Raw genomic sequence first — 16887 nt, forward strand, 5'->3', positions numbered from 1 at the left:
GTGGGTAAACCCGGCGTACCTGGGCGCACTCGGCGTCCAGGGCTCCGGGGAGTCCCACACACCCCCCCACCTTCCATCACGTGGGGGAAGCGCGTAACGCGTTTTTCCAGCGAGAAAAAAAAAAAAAAAAAAAGGGTCTGGGTGTATGTGGTACCGTCGTTACTTCTGATTTTCCATAACACAAGTGCTTTAGCTACTTACATTGGGATCAGAGTAATGTATGTGATGTTGTTCAATATTTATTTATATATATATGGTATATGTATATATATTATTACGAATATTCCTATAATCCTGGTCATTTAAGTGTAACGCCATGGGCGTCAGAAGCTCCATCAAGATCAAATCCAAGGATCATATTTACTAATTTCATTTTGCTAGGGTATCGTAAGCTATAGAAGCATCAGTTGATTGTAAAAAACGTAAAAACATTTCTATGTATATGATAGTTATATAGGAAACGAACGAACTGGAAAATTTGCGATCCGATACTGTAGAGTCACCTCAGTCTTCAGAGATTAACATAAACCATTTCTTACACCGCCACCAAAGGACATAAGTCAATATAAGTCTTGTAGCTGCACACACTCGCACATAAGTAGAGCCGCGACACAGTAAATTGAATTGTTGATGTGTTTTAAAATAAATAATGAGTTGCTAGAAACTATATTCTTTCAGTGACCACAAATATTTGTAAAAACGACAGATTTAAAAAAAAAAACCAGTGCCGGTACTAAGATAAAGAAGTAGATTGCGCTAAAAGCTGGTTAAGTTGTGTAAAATTTATTTACTCCACCCGAACATGTTCGATACACATCCTATAGGACTATGAGATCAAAAAACTAGAGTTTTTATATCTTTTACTATAATACACAAAACTAACTCAAAGCTGGATTGCTACCGACTCGTTTATTCTTTTTAATCAAATATTAACGAATTTGAAGAGCATTTAAGAAAGTCTGTAATAGCTTAGCGTGCCTTTGATGAGGTTTTGTATAGAATACAAGCGAGGATCTTTTATAATTTATGTAACACTACTTAAGTATTGAGCGTCTACAATAATAATAGCATTGAAAATAAATTAATTTAATATATCCGTATAGTTCCAAGATCGCTCCTATCAAAGTTAAAAATTAAATGATAAGATCTTTATAAAATTAGCAAATAAATACTTGTTTTACTTTAAATCAAATAAGTAAGCTCTTAGCGGTTTATTGTTCCAGACAACAACACACTTTATTAACGATTTATTTTTCAAAAGAGATATTATACCCAGTTTTTTTTTCTATTTGATCTTATCTGTGTATATACATAAATGATACAAACATATACATATGTGTGATATAAATGTCTATATTTGCATGATTGTAGAAATTATTAAATTACTTTTAAAAATTTAGAGATCTGCAAACTTAACTACGGAACTAATCTGTCAATAATTTGTTTTAGTCATCAGCTTATTACAAAAAGGACTATCGTCTTTAAAAAGACTTTAAATGCAACTGATTAAGAAAATAGAAATAAACTTTTTAAATACAAATTGTGATTAAAAAAATGAAATGTATTGTACACAACTGCAGAAAACTAATACAATACTAGATCGTATTCACATTTATAGTAAATACTTAACAACGAATTAGTCTTAAAAGTTTTGAAACCTGAATAACTTTTTAACTTAATCAAATAATACGAAGATTTAACTTAACTTGGCAGTATAAAACTGCACCTGGAGAAACCTAAAGTAAAATACATAAAAGTGTGACTTAAATTTTATTTTTAAAAAGTTTACAAGACAAAAAGTTATACCTTATTATGGAAGGATTAACAATCATTTTTTTTTACTTACTCCACTGAAGAGACATAAAGTGGGAACAAATTACAGATGTAATAAATATGGATTTTTTTAGCTACGAGCTAATCTCTTCTGTGATGCTGTCATGCGGAGTTGCTTCCCGTTGGAAGCATCATCCTTCTGTTGCTCAGAGCTGTCGGTCTTCTAGCTCTAGGATATTATGACGTTTTGGTCTTTTTACATAATGGTGGGTTGGCAAGCGAGTTCGTTAGGGCGACGGATTAACTGCTATTTGAACTCTTCTATTAATTTCAATGATTTTATAATGTTTAAGGACTAGTCTTACCTTTTTTAAGAAAAAGTCAAATAATTAGAGATCTTTTTGATTATACTCTGCTCCTTATAATTTATGTTAGAAATATAAATATTAAGAGCTTTCAAGACTCAATATCGGAACAGAGTTTCTGTAGGTCCTATTAACTATAATCATTTAATATAATCATTTCGAAAAATAACACACATTGAATTTGTTCAATCTTAACTATTAACTTTATATTACTATAAGTATTGGAAACGGGATATTTACCATTTTTTTTATTTTTATATGGTGGAGCTCGATATTTCAACATTATCTACGAATGTCTTGTTCACGAGAGAAGTACTTTTTTTAATTTATTTGGGTGATCCAATCTCTAATAAATTAATTATTAAATAATGATAAATATAATTTTTCATTATATAATTAAATTTAATCCTGTAAAATTACTACTCAAAAATGCTCGCAAGAGCCTACTTAAACAAAGTATATTTTTATTTAATTTGATTTGATTTAATAGCATTGTTTGAAGCAATATCGCAATATTTTGTAGAATTTTATTTTGGTCTATGAATATAATAATCTAGACAACGATAAAATATTTGTATGAATGTAAATAATTACACGCGCCTTTTTACGTGTGTTTTTTTATATTTTTGGAACTAATTTTTTTTATTAAACTAATATATAGTAAAAAGACAAAAGTGCCAATACCAAGTTTTTGTATAGACCCATCGAAAGTTTATTATATATTTTTTTTTATTTTACTTGTAATGCTGTACATTTTTTTAACCGGATTATTGTTTATACATACAAACTATGTAGACATTAGATTATTTATTCGTTTTGTCACGGCTTAAAGGTTTCGGCAACTTTTTTTTTCTGCGAAATTTCCTGTCGCATGCGACCCGTACTTCAAATATAATATCTGTTTCTTACGTCTTAGTCGCTACGACTTTATCGAGGCGAAAGAGCGACGGAGAAGCATGTAACAGTTCTAATAGGATAAAAAATACAAAGCACATAGCTTATAATATTAAAGTTAAAAGAACTACATCATAATGTTCAGAATAATTTGTTTAATAAGGGCAACAAGAACAAAAATATAATACTACAGATACGGTAGCTAGAAAAAGCATTGAAATGAGATCATGCATACCGAGGGGGGTGCGTTAGGGTTGCGCGGATGAAGTCACATTTTTTCATTGGTATTAGGCGCGCTCTTATGAAAATATTTCTAATGTACATAAATATTTGACAAAAGAAACATCTCATTAGTGAACAAAATGTTATTTTCAAGCAAACCGTATACCTAATTTTGATTTAAAATAAAACTAACTAACTTTGTAGATATATAGTTATTATCTAGCGAAGCCATATTATTCATTTAAATATTATATAATAATTACTTTATTATCGTTTTATTTTATGATATAGACAGGCTGACGGACAAGTGGGCCATCCGACGACAAGTTGTTACCACCACCCACAGACAATGACGCTGTAAGAAACATTAAACATTCCTTATAGCGACCATGCCCCACCAACCTCGGGAACTAAGATGGTATATAAAGTAAAGTATTCCATTATTATAAAACAATTATTTAATTAAAATTTAATTGATGTATCTTAACCATATAGTTTTATCTGGCAGTTAAAAAATAAACGTTTAAATATATAACATTTTTAAACTAAAAAAATATTTATTTAAAACTATTCCTCAGTAGAAAATCTACAAGATTTCTCAAGTAATTAGCATTTATACGATTTCCTTATCTGCTCTTTCGAACATTTTAAAGATTTTTTAAACTTTTGCATCTGTTTCGGAAGTCAAACGAGGTACGGATAGTTACTAAATGATTATTAATATACGGCTTTATAAAGATTTATAATTAAATGTATTGATGGAGACAAAATAAATTGGACTGACATTCTGTTATTTTTTTGGGATCGCTTAAAGTGGTCAGTTCGAAAAGAATCAATTTTCTCTATCATTAATAAAAAACTTTTCTTGGAAATATTCGTTATCTTAATCTCGCTCAATTCCGGTTATTTTATTAATATTTATATTTAATTTTATAACGTTAGAATTCGGGAAGTTACCTACGAACTAGTTCAGTAAGTTATGAATTTCGTAGTATTTTCCGACCGGTAAAATCTTAAATATAGATATTTTGGCTGATGAGTAAAGCTGTTTCCCATTAATTATGTTTATCTACGAAGTTTGAAGTTTGTATATTAAAACAAGTAAGATAATCTCGTCTAAAGTCTTTTGTTAGCATAATTGCCTCTTTCCAGAGACGGACAGAGGTTTAAAGAGTTTTTATGTACGGTCAATTTGTAATCGTGTCATTTGTGTTTGAAGTAAAACGTAAATATCTTTTGATGGTTCCGAAATCATTTTAAATGTATTTTACTTATATTTTGTACAATTTACGTAATAATTGCAGTTGGAATCTATTTATTTATTAAGAATGAATAAGTATTGGATATTAAAATAGAAACACAAAACAGGCAAGCGACTGTAGAGCGTCGATCGATGTAGTCGTCGCAGGTTCATTCTTTACTACTACTTGGGCTTAATGGTGTGCCCACTTCTAGCTTTGTTTTAATCTTTTGTATCTAATAGGACTATCAATTATAATTCCTTGTCCAATTATTAATTTTTAATTTAATAGTCAAAAATAATACTATAATGAGATATGAATATTTCATTTATAATTTTTATTGCACGCCATATTATAAAAATATTCTAAAAAAGAGCAACAAAAAATTGCGCACCGCAAGTCAGCTAAAGAAATTTGAAAACCGAGTTTGGTTATCAGATAATGTGTGTTGAATTGGGGATTTCATCTGAGATAAAAATCAATATGGAACGTTGATAATATAAAACATTGATAACATATTACGTTCTAAAAAAACAACTTTGAATTTGATTCTACACTGGACGAGGGTTACTTTCTTGGGCATTTTCTTTTTAAAATTTTAGTCCAGCCTATGTGACTTTAATAGATGTTGTTTTACATACATAACAACTTATATGCTAATAGCTTTTGTATTGGTTGGTGAATGTGTATATCTCATTGATTATAAATACCGCGACATAAAGTTCTATTTTACCAGATCAATGTCGCGACGGACAGCACATACGTAAATGCAAGCATGAAATGGGAATAAAAAATTTTAGTAGTACATTTTTAGTAGCTGTTAATATCACTTTCATAGATATACAAATGTAATGTATATTCGTATAACTATACCCTATAATATATAACCTAGTTATTTTATACATTTTTTCATTATAAACCTACTAAGAATTTCTAATTTACATTGCATAAAATGTAGTCCTTTTAAAGACTAAGGCGGATTCACTTTAGAATCATTTATCTTTGCTTATTCATAAAGAAGACCTGTTTATTACTGATTTCCTCTTTTTTAATGTTGCGTCAGAGTAAACAAGTGATATCATTATGAAAGTGGTTGGAAATTTTCCTCATTATAACGCGAAAGAAATAGAAATGGCCTCTTCAATATCACTTGAATGGGTGACATTTTTCATACAACGTCCTTAATTGCTTTCTTTTAGCAGTGAAAACAAACAGCGACAACAGGTTACAACATAATATAAATTTAAAGGATTATTTTGTCTATGTTCTTATTTATTCCTTTCCAAAATAGCTATTAAATTTTACGTCAAGTATTTACAGTTGTCGAGATATTATTACGTAACGTGCGAGACACGGATATTCTTGTTGAAGTACATAGGGTTCTATTCGCCGTAATGTGGTACGTCGAACTGTCATTGTGATTCAGTTAGCGTGAACTTTGAAAAAGAATATGTTCGCATTGATTTTTATAAATCCTGGTAACCATTTTATTTTTCTTTAATGTCAAGTTTTAATGACATTTTATCGTAATGCACTCATGTATGTGTCTCACACTTTATCAAACAAAAAAAAAGGCATAGGTATATTATTTAAGATTGTAGAATATTAATAGAATATATTACATATCTTTGTGTTATGGTACCTTATGTATTTTCGTGTATACTTAGGTCAACACCTTTACGGTACGGTACGGTTTTGTATATGCTATTTAATCCATTGAAAAATTTAGAGTGTATACCGTATCATCGTTTTCGAAACATTCCTAAGGTTTCTTATGATAAGTACTAATGTATTTTTTATATGCATTTATCTTTCTATGTACACAATTTAACGCATATGGGTCCATGGTCATTTGTTTTTATTAATAGCGATTTCGCGATCGGCCCAAACAAATATCTCCTTGTTAATGTTTCATTATACGTAAAAAAACATCGATTCGTCGGACGTAAAGCTACAAATACGACGTTCATTAGGGGCTCACATCCAAAAGATGTGTTTTTCTTCATAAATTTATAAATCATAGTATTATCTTTTAAGAGTTATAAATAAATTTCAAATAACATTTTGTTATGTCTCTTATAGGATTGCCAGTATTAGCCATAAAGATCGCCCGACTGACATTTATCTTCAAACGTATTGACATAATAAGTCTGCTCTCCAAAAAATATACAACGTAATATTAGGATACTAGATGAAAACCCGGCTTTGTTCGGGTAAAATAATTAAAACTAAACAAATATGGTTTTACCTTTACTTTTCATATAACATATATATTGTTTCATAAACGTTGATCTATATTCACAGTAAGTGAATAAGATTCCATTAAGTCTACCGTACCCCAGCACGAAATCATTATTTGGAACATTGGATGTCTGCCCGATTAATTTATTAATTTTAACTCCAATATGCATGATGCAAAAGTGAACCATTTTTGAGTCATCACGTTTTTTAGCTTTTTTCAAAATAAGTCGAAAATGGAACTTAAAAAAAAGTATCAATAAAATCCTATTTTTTTCTTCTGATTTATAAAAAACGAATAAACACAGGTTATGTATCAATATTAAAACACTAATTATCGGTTCAAATTTAAAAATGCGAGACGGAAAACGATATTATTTCAATAACATTTTGATTTTTTTCCACAAAAATACCTTCAAAACAAAAAAAATCGTTATAAAACTTGTCTTGCAGATAATTTTAAAAATATACCCGTTTTCTTAACTTTTAAAAAAATGTATAACAACTGGGATCTTATTTCAAAAGGTGGAAATTCGTATTCGAACGAATTCGACGAAACGAAAAAGGTCGCTCTTTAAAATTTCCTCAAAATTAATTAAAAACAATACCCAATTTAAAAAAAACTAAAATACAAATTTAGAAACAGTTCAATAGCTGAATTATAAGTAAGACATCTTGTAATTTAGCCTAATTAAAGTTCTTGCTCGAAGTGACTTCCAATATTGCGCACGCATTGTAATTCAACTACTAGTCAAATTATTCCGCCTCATATTTGATGCGTTTTTTTAATTCTTATTTTGCGGTCTTCCGCGTATATATATAAATGCAACCTGTGATAGGTTGCGATAATTTTAATTCTCCTAACGGGAATACGTCGAATGACCGATAACTCTGTATAGATAGATAGAAGATGAAATAGCCTGTCAATCTGCCAAGCGATTATATATTTATTTTTGCGTAATTTCGTTTGGCTATATACGAGTTACCTTATTAATTTGTTGATAATCCGTAACAACATTTGCATCTATACTATAATTATAAAGTAACTCTGTATGCTACCTCTTCACGCTTAAAATCGGTGGGCATATTTAGATGAAATATTGTATGGAGATAGTTTGAGATACGGATAAGGATATAGGCCCTGTATATACCCTTCGAGGGGGTAAAATGGAAAGTGACAGCTACTATAGGTAAACTCAGTCTTTATAATTTTAACGTGACAAATATAAAATTCTAAGACAGTGTGTATTTTTCACACCAAACTTGCTAAATAAACTAGACCAGTACACCATAAATAACCCATATAAAAATATTGACCGAATGGTACAACAAAAAATAAATTGAATTCGCATATACTACGGGTTGAAACGTTGATACAATTAATTTACAAATAAACAAAAACATTAGCGATACAAAATCATATAAAATATCGTAAAGAATTGTATTTCGAAAATTTAAGGGTGATCTATGGAATGTTTATATTTTGGCATTGGTCCAATTTCTTGCTTAGATTATTACAATAGGGACAATGACGAGTGATATGAATACAACATAATATTTCTGTTTCTTTTGTTATAACGGATAAGGAATTTGGGCTTTCTTTTTCGTGAAACTTCCAAATATTTTGACTGCCATCGAATAATCTGTTCATTATCCGTAATAATATGATTTTATGTCTTAGCCTTTGACTGCCCTTAGCAAAACTATATAAATCTATTAATGGCGTTATACGCTCTATACATACAGAGTAAAAAAAATATTTTTTTTCAATACTTTCCGTTAGTGAGTATCAATAGTAACAGCGATTGATTATGTTGATTATGTTAAAGCAGTTAATTAATTTTATTTTACTTGGTGGTAGGGCTTTGTGCAGGCCCGTCTGGGTACAGGCTTGCTATCTTCTAAAATATTAGAGATATCGCATTTTCTCACTGCACATTTTCGCTTTACTTTTGTTTATTTTAATTAATTTCATCGTTTATTTCATATTTTTTCATATTTTTTCACATTTTAATTTTTCTATTATAATTTCGCTAAGTCCTATCCGTTACGTAGTATTAGATTTTTTCATATAAAATTTTTGTTCGATTTTGACCGCAATTTTTCGTGAATCCTACTCGGATCCACCCCCGATTATCACCCCGCACTCGTTTTCTCGATTTCCACTCGGGAAATCGGAAAAGTCACCCACTCTCAAAACCGAGGTTACCTAAGCGATCGTAACACGGTCTCCTTACAGGCTTGCTATCTTCTAAAATATTAGAGATATCGCATTTTCTCACTGCACATTTTCGCTTTACTTTTGTTTATTTTAATTAATTTCATCGTTTATTTCATATTTTTTCATATTTTTTCACATTTTAATTTTTCTATTATAATTTCGCTAAGTCCTATCCGTTACGTAGTATTAGATTTTTTCATATAAAATTTTTGTTCGATTTTGACCGCAATTTTTCGTGAATCCTACTCGGATCCACCCCCAGATCATCACCCCGCACTCGTTTTCTCGATTTCCACTCGGGAAATCGAAAAAAAAGCCCCCCCACCCTTCCTCTTGTCATTTGGTATATCGACTCAGGTGACCTTGTAAAGGAAATTCAAAAATATTTTTCTATTTTTTCCAAATTAGACTCGTTTCAGTTACACATTAGGCAAACTTTTAACTTTTAATAAGGTCATTTTGTTCTCCAGCTGATGATCCCTACACAAAAATGACGTAGCAGCATAAACAAAACTATGGACCGTACCTGTCGTGCGGGATAATCTAGTCTGGGACCAGATTTGTTAAATCCAGATGGACTCGGAGATGGAGACCGCTTCGGAGGCCTCTGTTAAAAAACATCGACCGCTGGAGACGGACGACTCCGACTCCGAAAACGAGGGAGTCAAGTCGGCGAGACCCGCTGCCCACCGCCGCGGCGAAGTTAAAGGTAACGGCCTCACCCGGGCTAGGACCGAATTAAAGGAAAAAGAGGAGGAGGAACGAGAAGTTGCCTTCGAGAGGGCGCTCCGTAGCCGTGCCTTTAAAAAGGCACCAACCGAAAGAAAGGACGCAGTAGTGCCATCATCGTCGGTAACAAAAAGCATGGCGGACCCGGCGACGCTCGGAGCGGAGGAGCTGCACGCGGAGGCGGAGCGCAACGTAGCCGCTATCCTCACGGTTGCCAAAAAATCGGGCAACCTCAAGTTCGGCTATATTAAAAGCCTGAAGGAATCGGCTGCCGCCCTACAGGCTATAGTCGAGGTCCTCTCTTCTCGCACTGAGGCGGAAGAGACACGGCGTCTGCAGGCGGACAATAGGCGCCTGCGCCGGGAGGTCGAAAACCTCAAAGAGGACCTGAAGGCTCACAGGAGGGAGTTTGCCGACATGAGGGCGACCATGAAGGCTTCGAGTGGGCCTTCTCTGGCCACTCCATCCACCGATGCAATGATTGATGAACTGAGAGAGATCATCACGATCTCGATCGGTGCGATGCTGGACGCCAGACTCCCTCCCCCGAGAGTAAGCAGTCCACCAGCTACAACCGTAGAGCTGGACGTGCCGAGGCCTTCGATGCCACCCACGGCTTCTGCTCCCAAAAAGCAGAAGCAGTCCAAAAACAATAGGACAACCCCGGCTGCAACGGTACCACCGGCAGATAGGACACCCATCCCTTCAGCTCAAGCTGGTACGGGGCAGGAGGAAAGTTGGGCCACTGTTGTCCGGAAAGGGAAAAAGGATAAGAAACCTTCCCCACCAGTGGCAAGCAAGCTCAAAACCACCCCGGCGGTAACATTGAAAAAGGGCAAAATATCCATGCCCCGCACCGCTGCCGTCATCATCTCTCTGCAGCCTGAGGCAGAGGAAAAGGGAGTGACGTACGCCCAGGTGCTAGAGAAGGCCGAGCAGAGCGTCGACCTGGCGCAGCTGGGCATAGGGGAGGGCATCAAGATCCGCCGCGCTGCCACCGGTGCTAGGGTCCTAGAGTTGCCTAAGTCGCAGAGTCAGGAGCAGGCTGGGCGACTGGCGGATAAGCTCCGCGTCGCCCTGGATGGAGTGGCCAACGTCGTTCTACCCGTGAGGATGACCGAGTTGAGGATCACGGGGCTGGACGACTCGGTCACAAAGACCAAGTTGGCCGCAGCCATAGCCAGGGTTGGCAATTGCCCCGTTGACTCTGTCCGGGTCGGGACTGTCGGCACAGGTCCTGCGGGAGTGGGCATGGCTACAGTGAGGTGCCCAACGGTGGCGGCTAAGACTCTCGCCAACAGTGGCAGGTTCCTAGTGGGATGGAGCTCTGCTAGAGTCAGGGTACTAGAGCAGCAACCTCTTCGCTGTTTCCGGTGCTTCGGCCTCGGGCACACGAGAGCCCTCTGCCCGTCAAAGGTTGACAGGAGCTCGCTGTGCTACAGGTGTGGAGGTGCGGGACACCTGGCACCGTCGTGCTCTGCACCAGCCCACTGCGCAGTCTGTGCAGAGGCTGGGAGGCCCTCAGGGCACTCGATGGGTGGCAGGGACTGCAACCCTCCCCACACGAAAGGCAAGGCGGTCCAAGGAACCAGGGCCGCCCCAATTGAATGTAGCCGTCAGGCCTCGGAGGAAGCTCAACGAACCAAAAAATGCACGGACAACTGAGCTTCCTCCAAACGAACGTAAACCACTGCGCCGGAGCGCAGGACCTGCTGCTGCAGTCCATGGCGGAGTGGCAGGTAGACCTGGCGGTGGCCTGCGAGCCCTATTTCGTCCCTCCCCTACCTCACTGGCTGGGGGACTCGGACGACACCGTGGCGGTTCTCACGAGGAGCGGAACGGCCCCCCCCCTCTCACTCATCGAGAGGGGCTCGGGCTACGTAGTGGTGGGGTGGGGGGAGTACGTCATCGTCGGTACGTACTTCTCCCCTAACCGCAGCCTGGCTGAGTTCGAGACTTATCTCGGCTTAGTCAGAGCTGCGGTGGCTAGGCAGTCGCCGAAACCTATACTGGTTCTCGGCGACTTAAACGCAAAGTCGCGTGCCTGGGGCAACCCCGCCACGAATCCGCGAGGGAGGGCCGTCCAGGTGTGGGCCCTGCTCTCCGACCTGTCCCTTCTCAACAGGGGGCAGGTACACACCTGCGTGCGACATCAGGGGGGTTCCGTGGTGGACGTTTCGTTCGCCACCCCTGTCGTTGCACGCAGAGTGGTCGACTGGAGAGTGGAGGAGGAGGTGGAGACTCTATCGGATCACCGGTACATCCGATTCGAGATCTCCACCTCTCGCAGGCCGGCGGAACCCCAGAGGGTGCCGACTACGCTGCCGAGGTGGTCTCTCGGCCAGGTCGATCGAGAGCTGGTCAAGGAGGCCGCCATCGTGCAGCGGTGGGGTTCCGCAGGGAGGACGGAGGGCGCCAGCGCAGAGGAGCTGGCGGGCCGCATGCGCAGTTCTCTCAAGGAGGTCTGCGATGCGGCCATGCCTCGGACCCGGCGCAGGGTTCCGCGCCGGCACGTCTATTGGTGGTCGCCCGAAATCGCCGACCTTCGGGCGACGTGCTGCCGGGCGCGGAGGGCCTACGTCCGCTGTCGAAGGCGCAACGGCCTCGACACGGACCTGGAGGGACAGATGCTGGACGCTTATCGCCAGTTGAAAAAAGATCTGCAGCTGGCGATAAGCAAGGCCAAGGAGAGGGCCAGGGAGGAGCTTCTGGCGGGTCTCAATCGAGACCCGTGGGGGCGCCCGTACCGCGGCGTACGCGGAAAGTTCCGCACCCAAGGCGCCCCCGTGACTGAGACGCTGCCACCGAGTCTCCTCCTGCGCCTGGTCGGGGAACTCTTTCCCCATCCAGGCGAGCATGTCCCTCCGCAGATGGCCCCCCGCTCCGTGATCGAAGACGCAGTGGCTCCACCACTGATCACGGAGCGGGAGATGGAGATGGCCCTCGGCCGCTTGAGGGCCAAGAACACGGTGCCGGGTCCGGACGGGGTTCCAGGGCGTGTTCTGTGCGACGCCCTGGAATTCCTGGGTGCAAGGCTTCGGGAGCTGTTCGACGAGTGCCTGTGCAGCGGGCAGTTTCCGAAGCCTTGGAAGGAAGGAAAGTTGGTCCTGTTGCCGAAGGAAGGTCGGCCGATGGATTCCCCTTCGGCATACAGGCCAATAGTGCTGCTGAACGAGACGGGCAAACTCTTCGAGAAGGTCCTCGCAGCCCGTCTCGTTCAGCACCTCGAAGAGGTCGGTCCGGGTCTCTCAGAGGCTCAGTACGGGTTCAGGGCGGGCCGGTCGACGGTCGACGCCCTGGACGCCCTGAAGACTCGGACGACGGAAGCGGTGGCCCGGGGGCAAGTCGTCCTGGCGGTGTCGCTCGACGTGGCGAACGCCTTCAACAGTCTCCCTTTCGAGACGATACGGGAGGCACTCCGATACCATGGGGTGCCGACCTATCTCAGGAGGCTGCTGGAGGCGTACCTCCAGGACAGGGAGGTCCTCTGGGCGGGGGTCGATGGGAGGTTGGTCCGGCGTCGGGTGGACTGCGGCGTTCCACAGGGGTCGGTTCTCGGCCCAATCCTGTGGAACGTCGGTTTCGACTGGCTCCTGCGAGCTCCCGTCCTTCCCGGGATGGGGGTGTTGTGCTACGCTGACGACACCCTCGTCACGGCGACTGGGCGGGACTTTCGGGAGGCGGCACGCCTCGCCGAGGTCGGAACGGCTCTCACCGTGGACCGTATGGGAATGCTGGGCTTGAGGGTCTCCATATCCAAAACGGAGGCCCTCCTGTTCCACGGTCCACGGCAAGGACCCCCACGAGGGGCGAGTATCACCGTCCGGGGGACGGTGATCAAGGTGCAGGCCCAGATGAAGTATCTGGGCCTCATCCTGGACGGTCGATGGAGCTTCGGGCAGCATTTTGTCCATCTCGGCCCGAGGCTCATCAACGCCGCCGCCGCTCTCGGCCGCCTCCTTCCGAATGTGGGGGGGCCGGGATCGCTATGCCGGCGTCTATATTCCGGCGTAGTGAGGTCGATGGCGCTGTACGGTGCCCCGATCTGGGTCGACGCCCTCACCGCTGACAACCGGGCCCTGCTGCGTAAGCCGCAGAGGGTCATAGCGGTGAGAGGCATCAGAGGGTACCGTACGGTGTCGTGGGCTGCGGCGACACTTCTCGCGGGCGATCCGCCCTGGGAGCTCCAGGCGGAGGTGCTCGCGGAAGTGTACCGGTTCCGGGTCGAGACGAGGAACCGCGGCGACCGTCCAGGGTCGGCGGAGGTCGGGCGGATCAGGGCTCTAGCCCAGCGAGCCCTGATCGCCCGATGGCAGGAGGATCTGGGGTCACCCACGGCGGGCCTGGCGACAGTGGAGGCGATCCGGCCCCACTTGAGTCGCTGGGTCGAGAGGAAGAAGGGCACACTCACCTTCAGGATGACGCAGGTACTTACCGGGCACGGATGCTTCGGTAAGTACCTGCACGGGATAGCGCGGCGGGAGGTGTCACCCTCCTGCCACGAGTGTGGTGCGCCAGTCGACACGGCGCACCACACCCTGAGTGAGTGTGCTGCGTGGGGGCCCCAGAGGCACACCCTTGCGGCGACTATGGGCGGAGACCTCTCGCTGCCGAGCATCGTCAACGAAATGCTCGGTAGTAAGACGTGTTCGTCGGAGATGCGCTCCTTCTGCGAAAACGTGATGTCGCAGAAGGAAGCCGCGGAGCGGGAGCGGGAAGAGGATGCCGCTGCAGACCCGCTCCGCCGAAGACGACCGGGGAGGAGGAAGAAGCGCTACGCGCACCTTCTCCCCCCGCCTCAATAGGCGTCGCGGGGACTAGGGGGGGTCTCAGTACCCCGAGAACCCCCCCTAGGTGTTGGAGGTCCGCATAGGCGGGCCGACCGTCAGGGCGTCACGGTAGCATGCGCAAGCGATCCCGTGGCGCCCGCCGAAAGACGGAGAGGGTACCGCTGGTTTTTTAGTGGGTAAACCCGGCGTACCTGGGCGCACTCGGCGTCCAGGGCTCCGGGGAGTCCCACACACCCCCCCACCTTCCATCACGTGGGGGAAGCGCGTAACGCGTTTTTCCAGCGAGAAAAAAAAAAAAAAAAAAAAAGGCCCGTCTGGGTAGGTACCTCCGCCCACCAGATCTACCACCAAACAGCAATACTTATTATTGTTCCAAAGCTTGGCGGCGCGTTGGTGTGATATGAGGTAATATTTCTTACAGCGCGCAGATGTCTATAGGCGGTGGTGACCACTTATTATCAGGTGGCACTAATGTCCATCCACCTATATATCCTATTACTAAAAAAAATACAAAATGTTATAAATATATCACTAATTTTATTTTATTTTATATACACAAAAAATCGCAAATATTAATACTTAAAAACATTAACTGATTTTCTACGTTAATACAAGATTTTTTAATGATAAAATTTGTTTGTACATGTTTTTGTAATATTTGTTCTTATCTCAATACCTTCTCTTTCGTATATGTTCATAATTATCCCACAAAAACATCGTTACAATAGAAACATTCAACAGACAAATGTGTAGTTTGATCTCGCTGCCTTTAGCGTAGCTGTCAGTTGCAGAGAACATCGTATGAGCAATAAACAGTAGTCGGATGTTAGAGACTAGCCCTAGCCTCCAATATGGTGCTACGTCATAGGATATCATAATTAATTATATCATTAATAATATCACATTATTGTTATTATTACATATTATAAATATATACAATTATTATTGTAATTAATTGATCATTAATTTGTACAACTTTAGTTAATATTATTTTATATTTAATAACATTTAATACTGGCATGTAACACTATTTCTTATTTTAAAAGTGATTGAGATGTCATAAGGAAAACAATTGGATGATTGTGAGGCATTGTAAAAATATAGAGAGAGATTGAAACATCATTGTACAACATAATTTTATTTTGCCATCCCGAACTACTGAAATTACACGAAATATCCAATTCCGTATTACTAGACGCATTTCGTAGTACTAGGGTTTTGGAAGATTAAAAATTTTTAAAATCTCGGCTAACGAGACGAGACAATTTTGAGTTAAAGTTCTGGGACGTGAACAACAATTCCTGGCAAGTAGTCGTATTTATAAAATAACCATTTTAGTAATACCCATTCAATATTTGGACATAATATGAATTCAAACAACGTTCATTTCGACGTTAATTGGGGAATGAAAAATTGACGTGTTAAGTTCTCAAGATCTCAGATTTTTCATGTTGCATTTTGTAAACAATTTAAGTATACAAAATGAAACATGAAAGTTAAGTTTGACACGCGTGGTAATAATATGCTAATCAATAAATCATTTATTTGTCTTATAAATATTAAACAAACGAAAGAAACATATATAGTAATCATTATATACATATTCATACAATATTTTAGTGATAAATTTTGTAAGCAGCTATGATATTCTTTGATACACATTTAATTCCAATTCCGGATTCCAATATTCTGCATTTTAGACAGACTTCTGCAAAGTTAATTTAACTATATCAGGTTTCCAATAATTCATAACGTGTTGGATTCGATTTGAATCGATCTCATCGTTACACAAAAATATACTTCTAATAAAATAAAATAATTCTTTAAGCCAAATTCAATCTAATCTTTATGATATTGTAAAAAAATGGACCAATAGAATGGAATTATAAAAAATTGTAGTATTAAATTTTTATGTTAATAAATATTGTAAAATGTATATTATATCTGCGTATTCTAGGAAAGCCACTGTCGATCGTAATGAACAGCGATTCAGGCTTATGAATACACTTCCTCTTCTTCCAGACAATGCTCGATTCGAACGTATCCGAAAAAAATCACATTAGTAACTACTTATTACAAAAAAAAAATCTCTGTGAAATGTTATTGTCGTTGTTAATTAACGGATTTGAAGCAAATTTAATAATAAGCTTAGCGTCGAAATTATTAATTACTTCCTTAATTAATTACCATATTTGAGAAAACAGTTCAAAACATTATGACGATAAAGTTTACTTTGACAACTAAAACAAAGTTCGAAAGCGAATATTGTAATAATCTATCATTCCTTATTGTAGACTCGTTGCTTGTGTAGTTAAGTTTATTTAATACGATACTAATATAATAATTATCTGATTTGTTGAAATAAAGTAAATAGAGAATTTATATAACGATGATAAGAACAAGCCAATTTTCGG

At 40.3% G+C, this 16887-nt stretch overlaps 1 protein-coding gene across 1 annotated transcript; it reads left to right on the forward strand.

The window, feature by feature from the left end:
• Positions 1-9527: 9527 nt before the first annotated feature.
• Positions 9528-11348, forward strand: LOC125067917. The gene has a single exon (XM_047676813.1). It carries the CDS (start codon positions 9528-9530, stop codon positions 11346-11348), a length of 1821 nt encoding a protein of 606 aa, XP_047532769.1.
• The last annotated feature ends 5539 nt before the right edge of the window (positions 11349-16887 follow it).

This window comes from Vanessa atalanta, chromosome 12, assembly GCF_905147765.1.
Source record: "Vanessa atalanta chromosome 12, ilVanAtal1.2, whole genome shotgun sequence".
In the NCBI taxonomy this organism is placed as follows: domain Eukaryota; kingdom Metazoa; phylum Arthropoda; class Insecta; order Lepidoptera; family Nymphalidae; genus Vanessa; species Vanessa atalanta.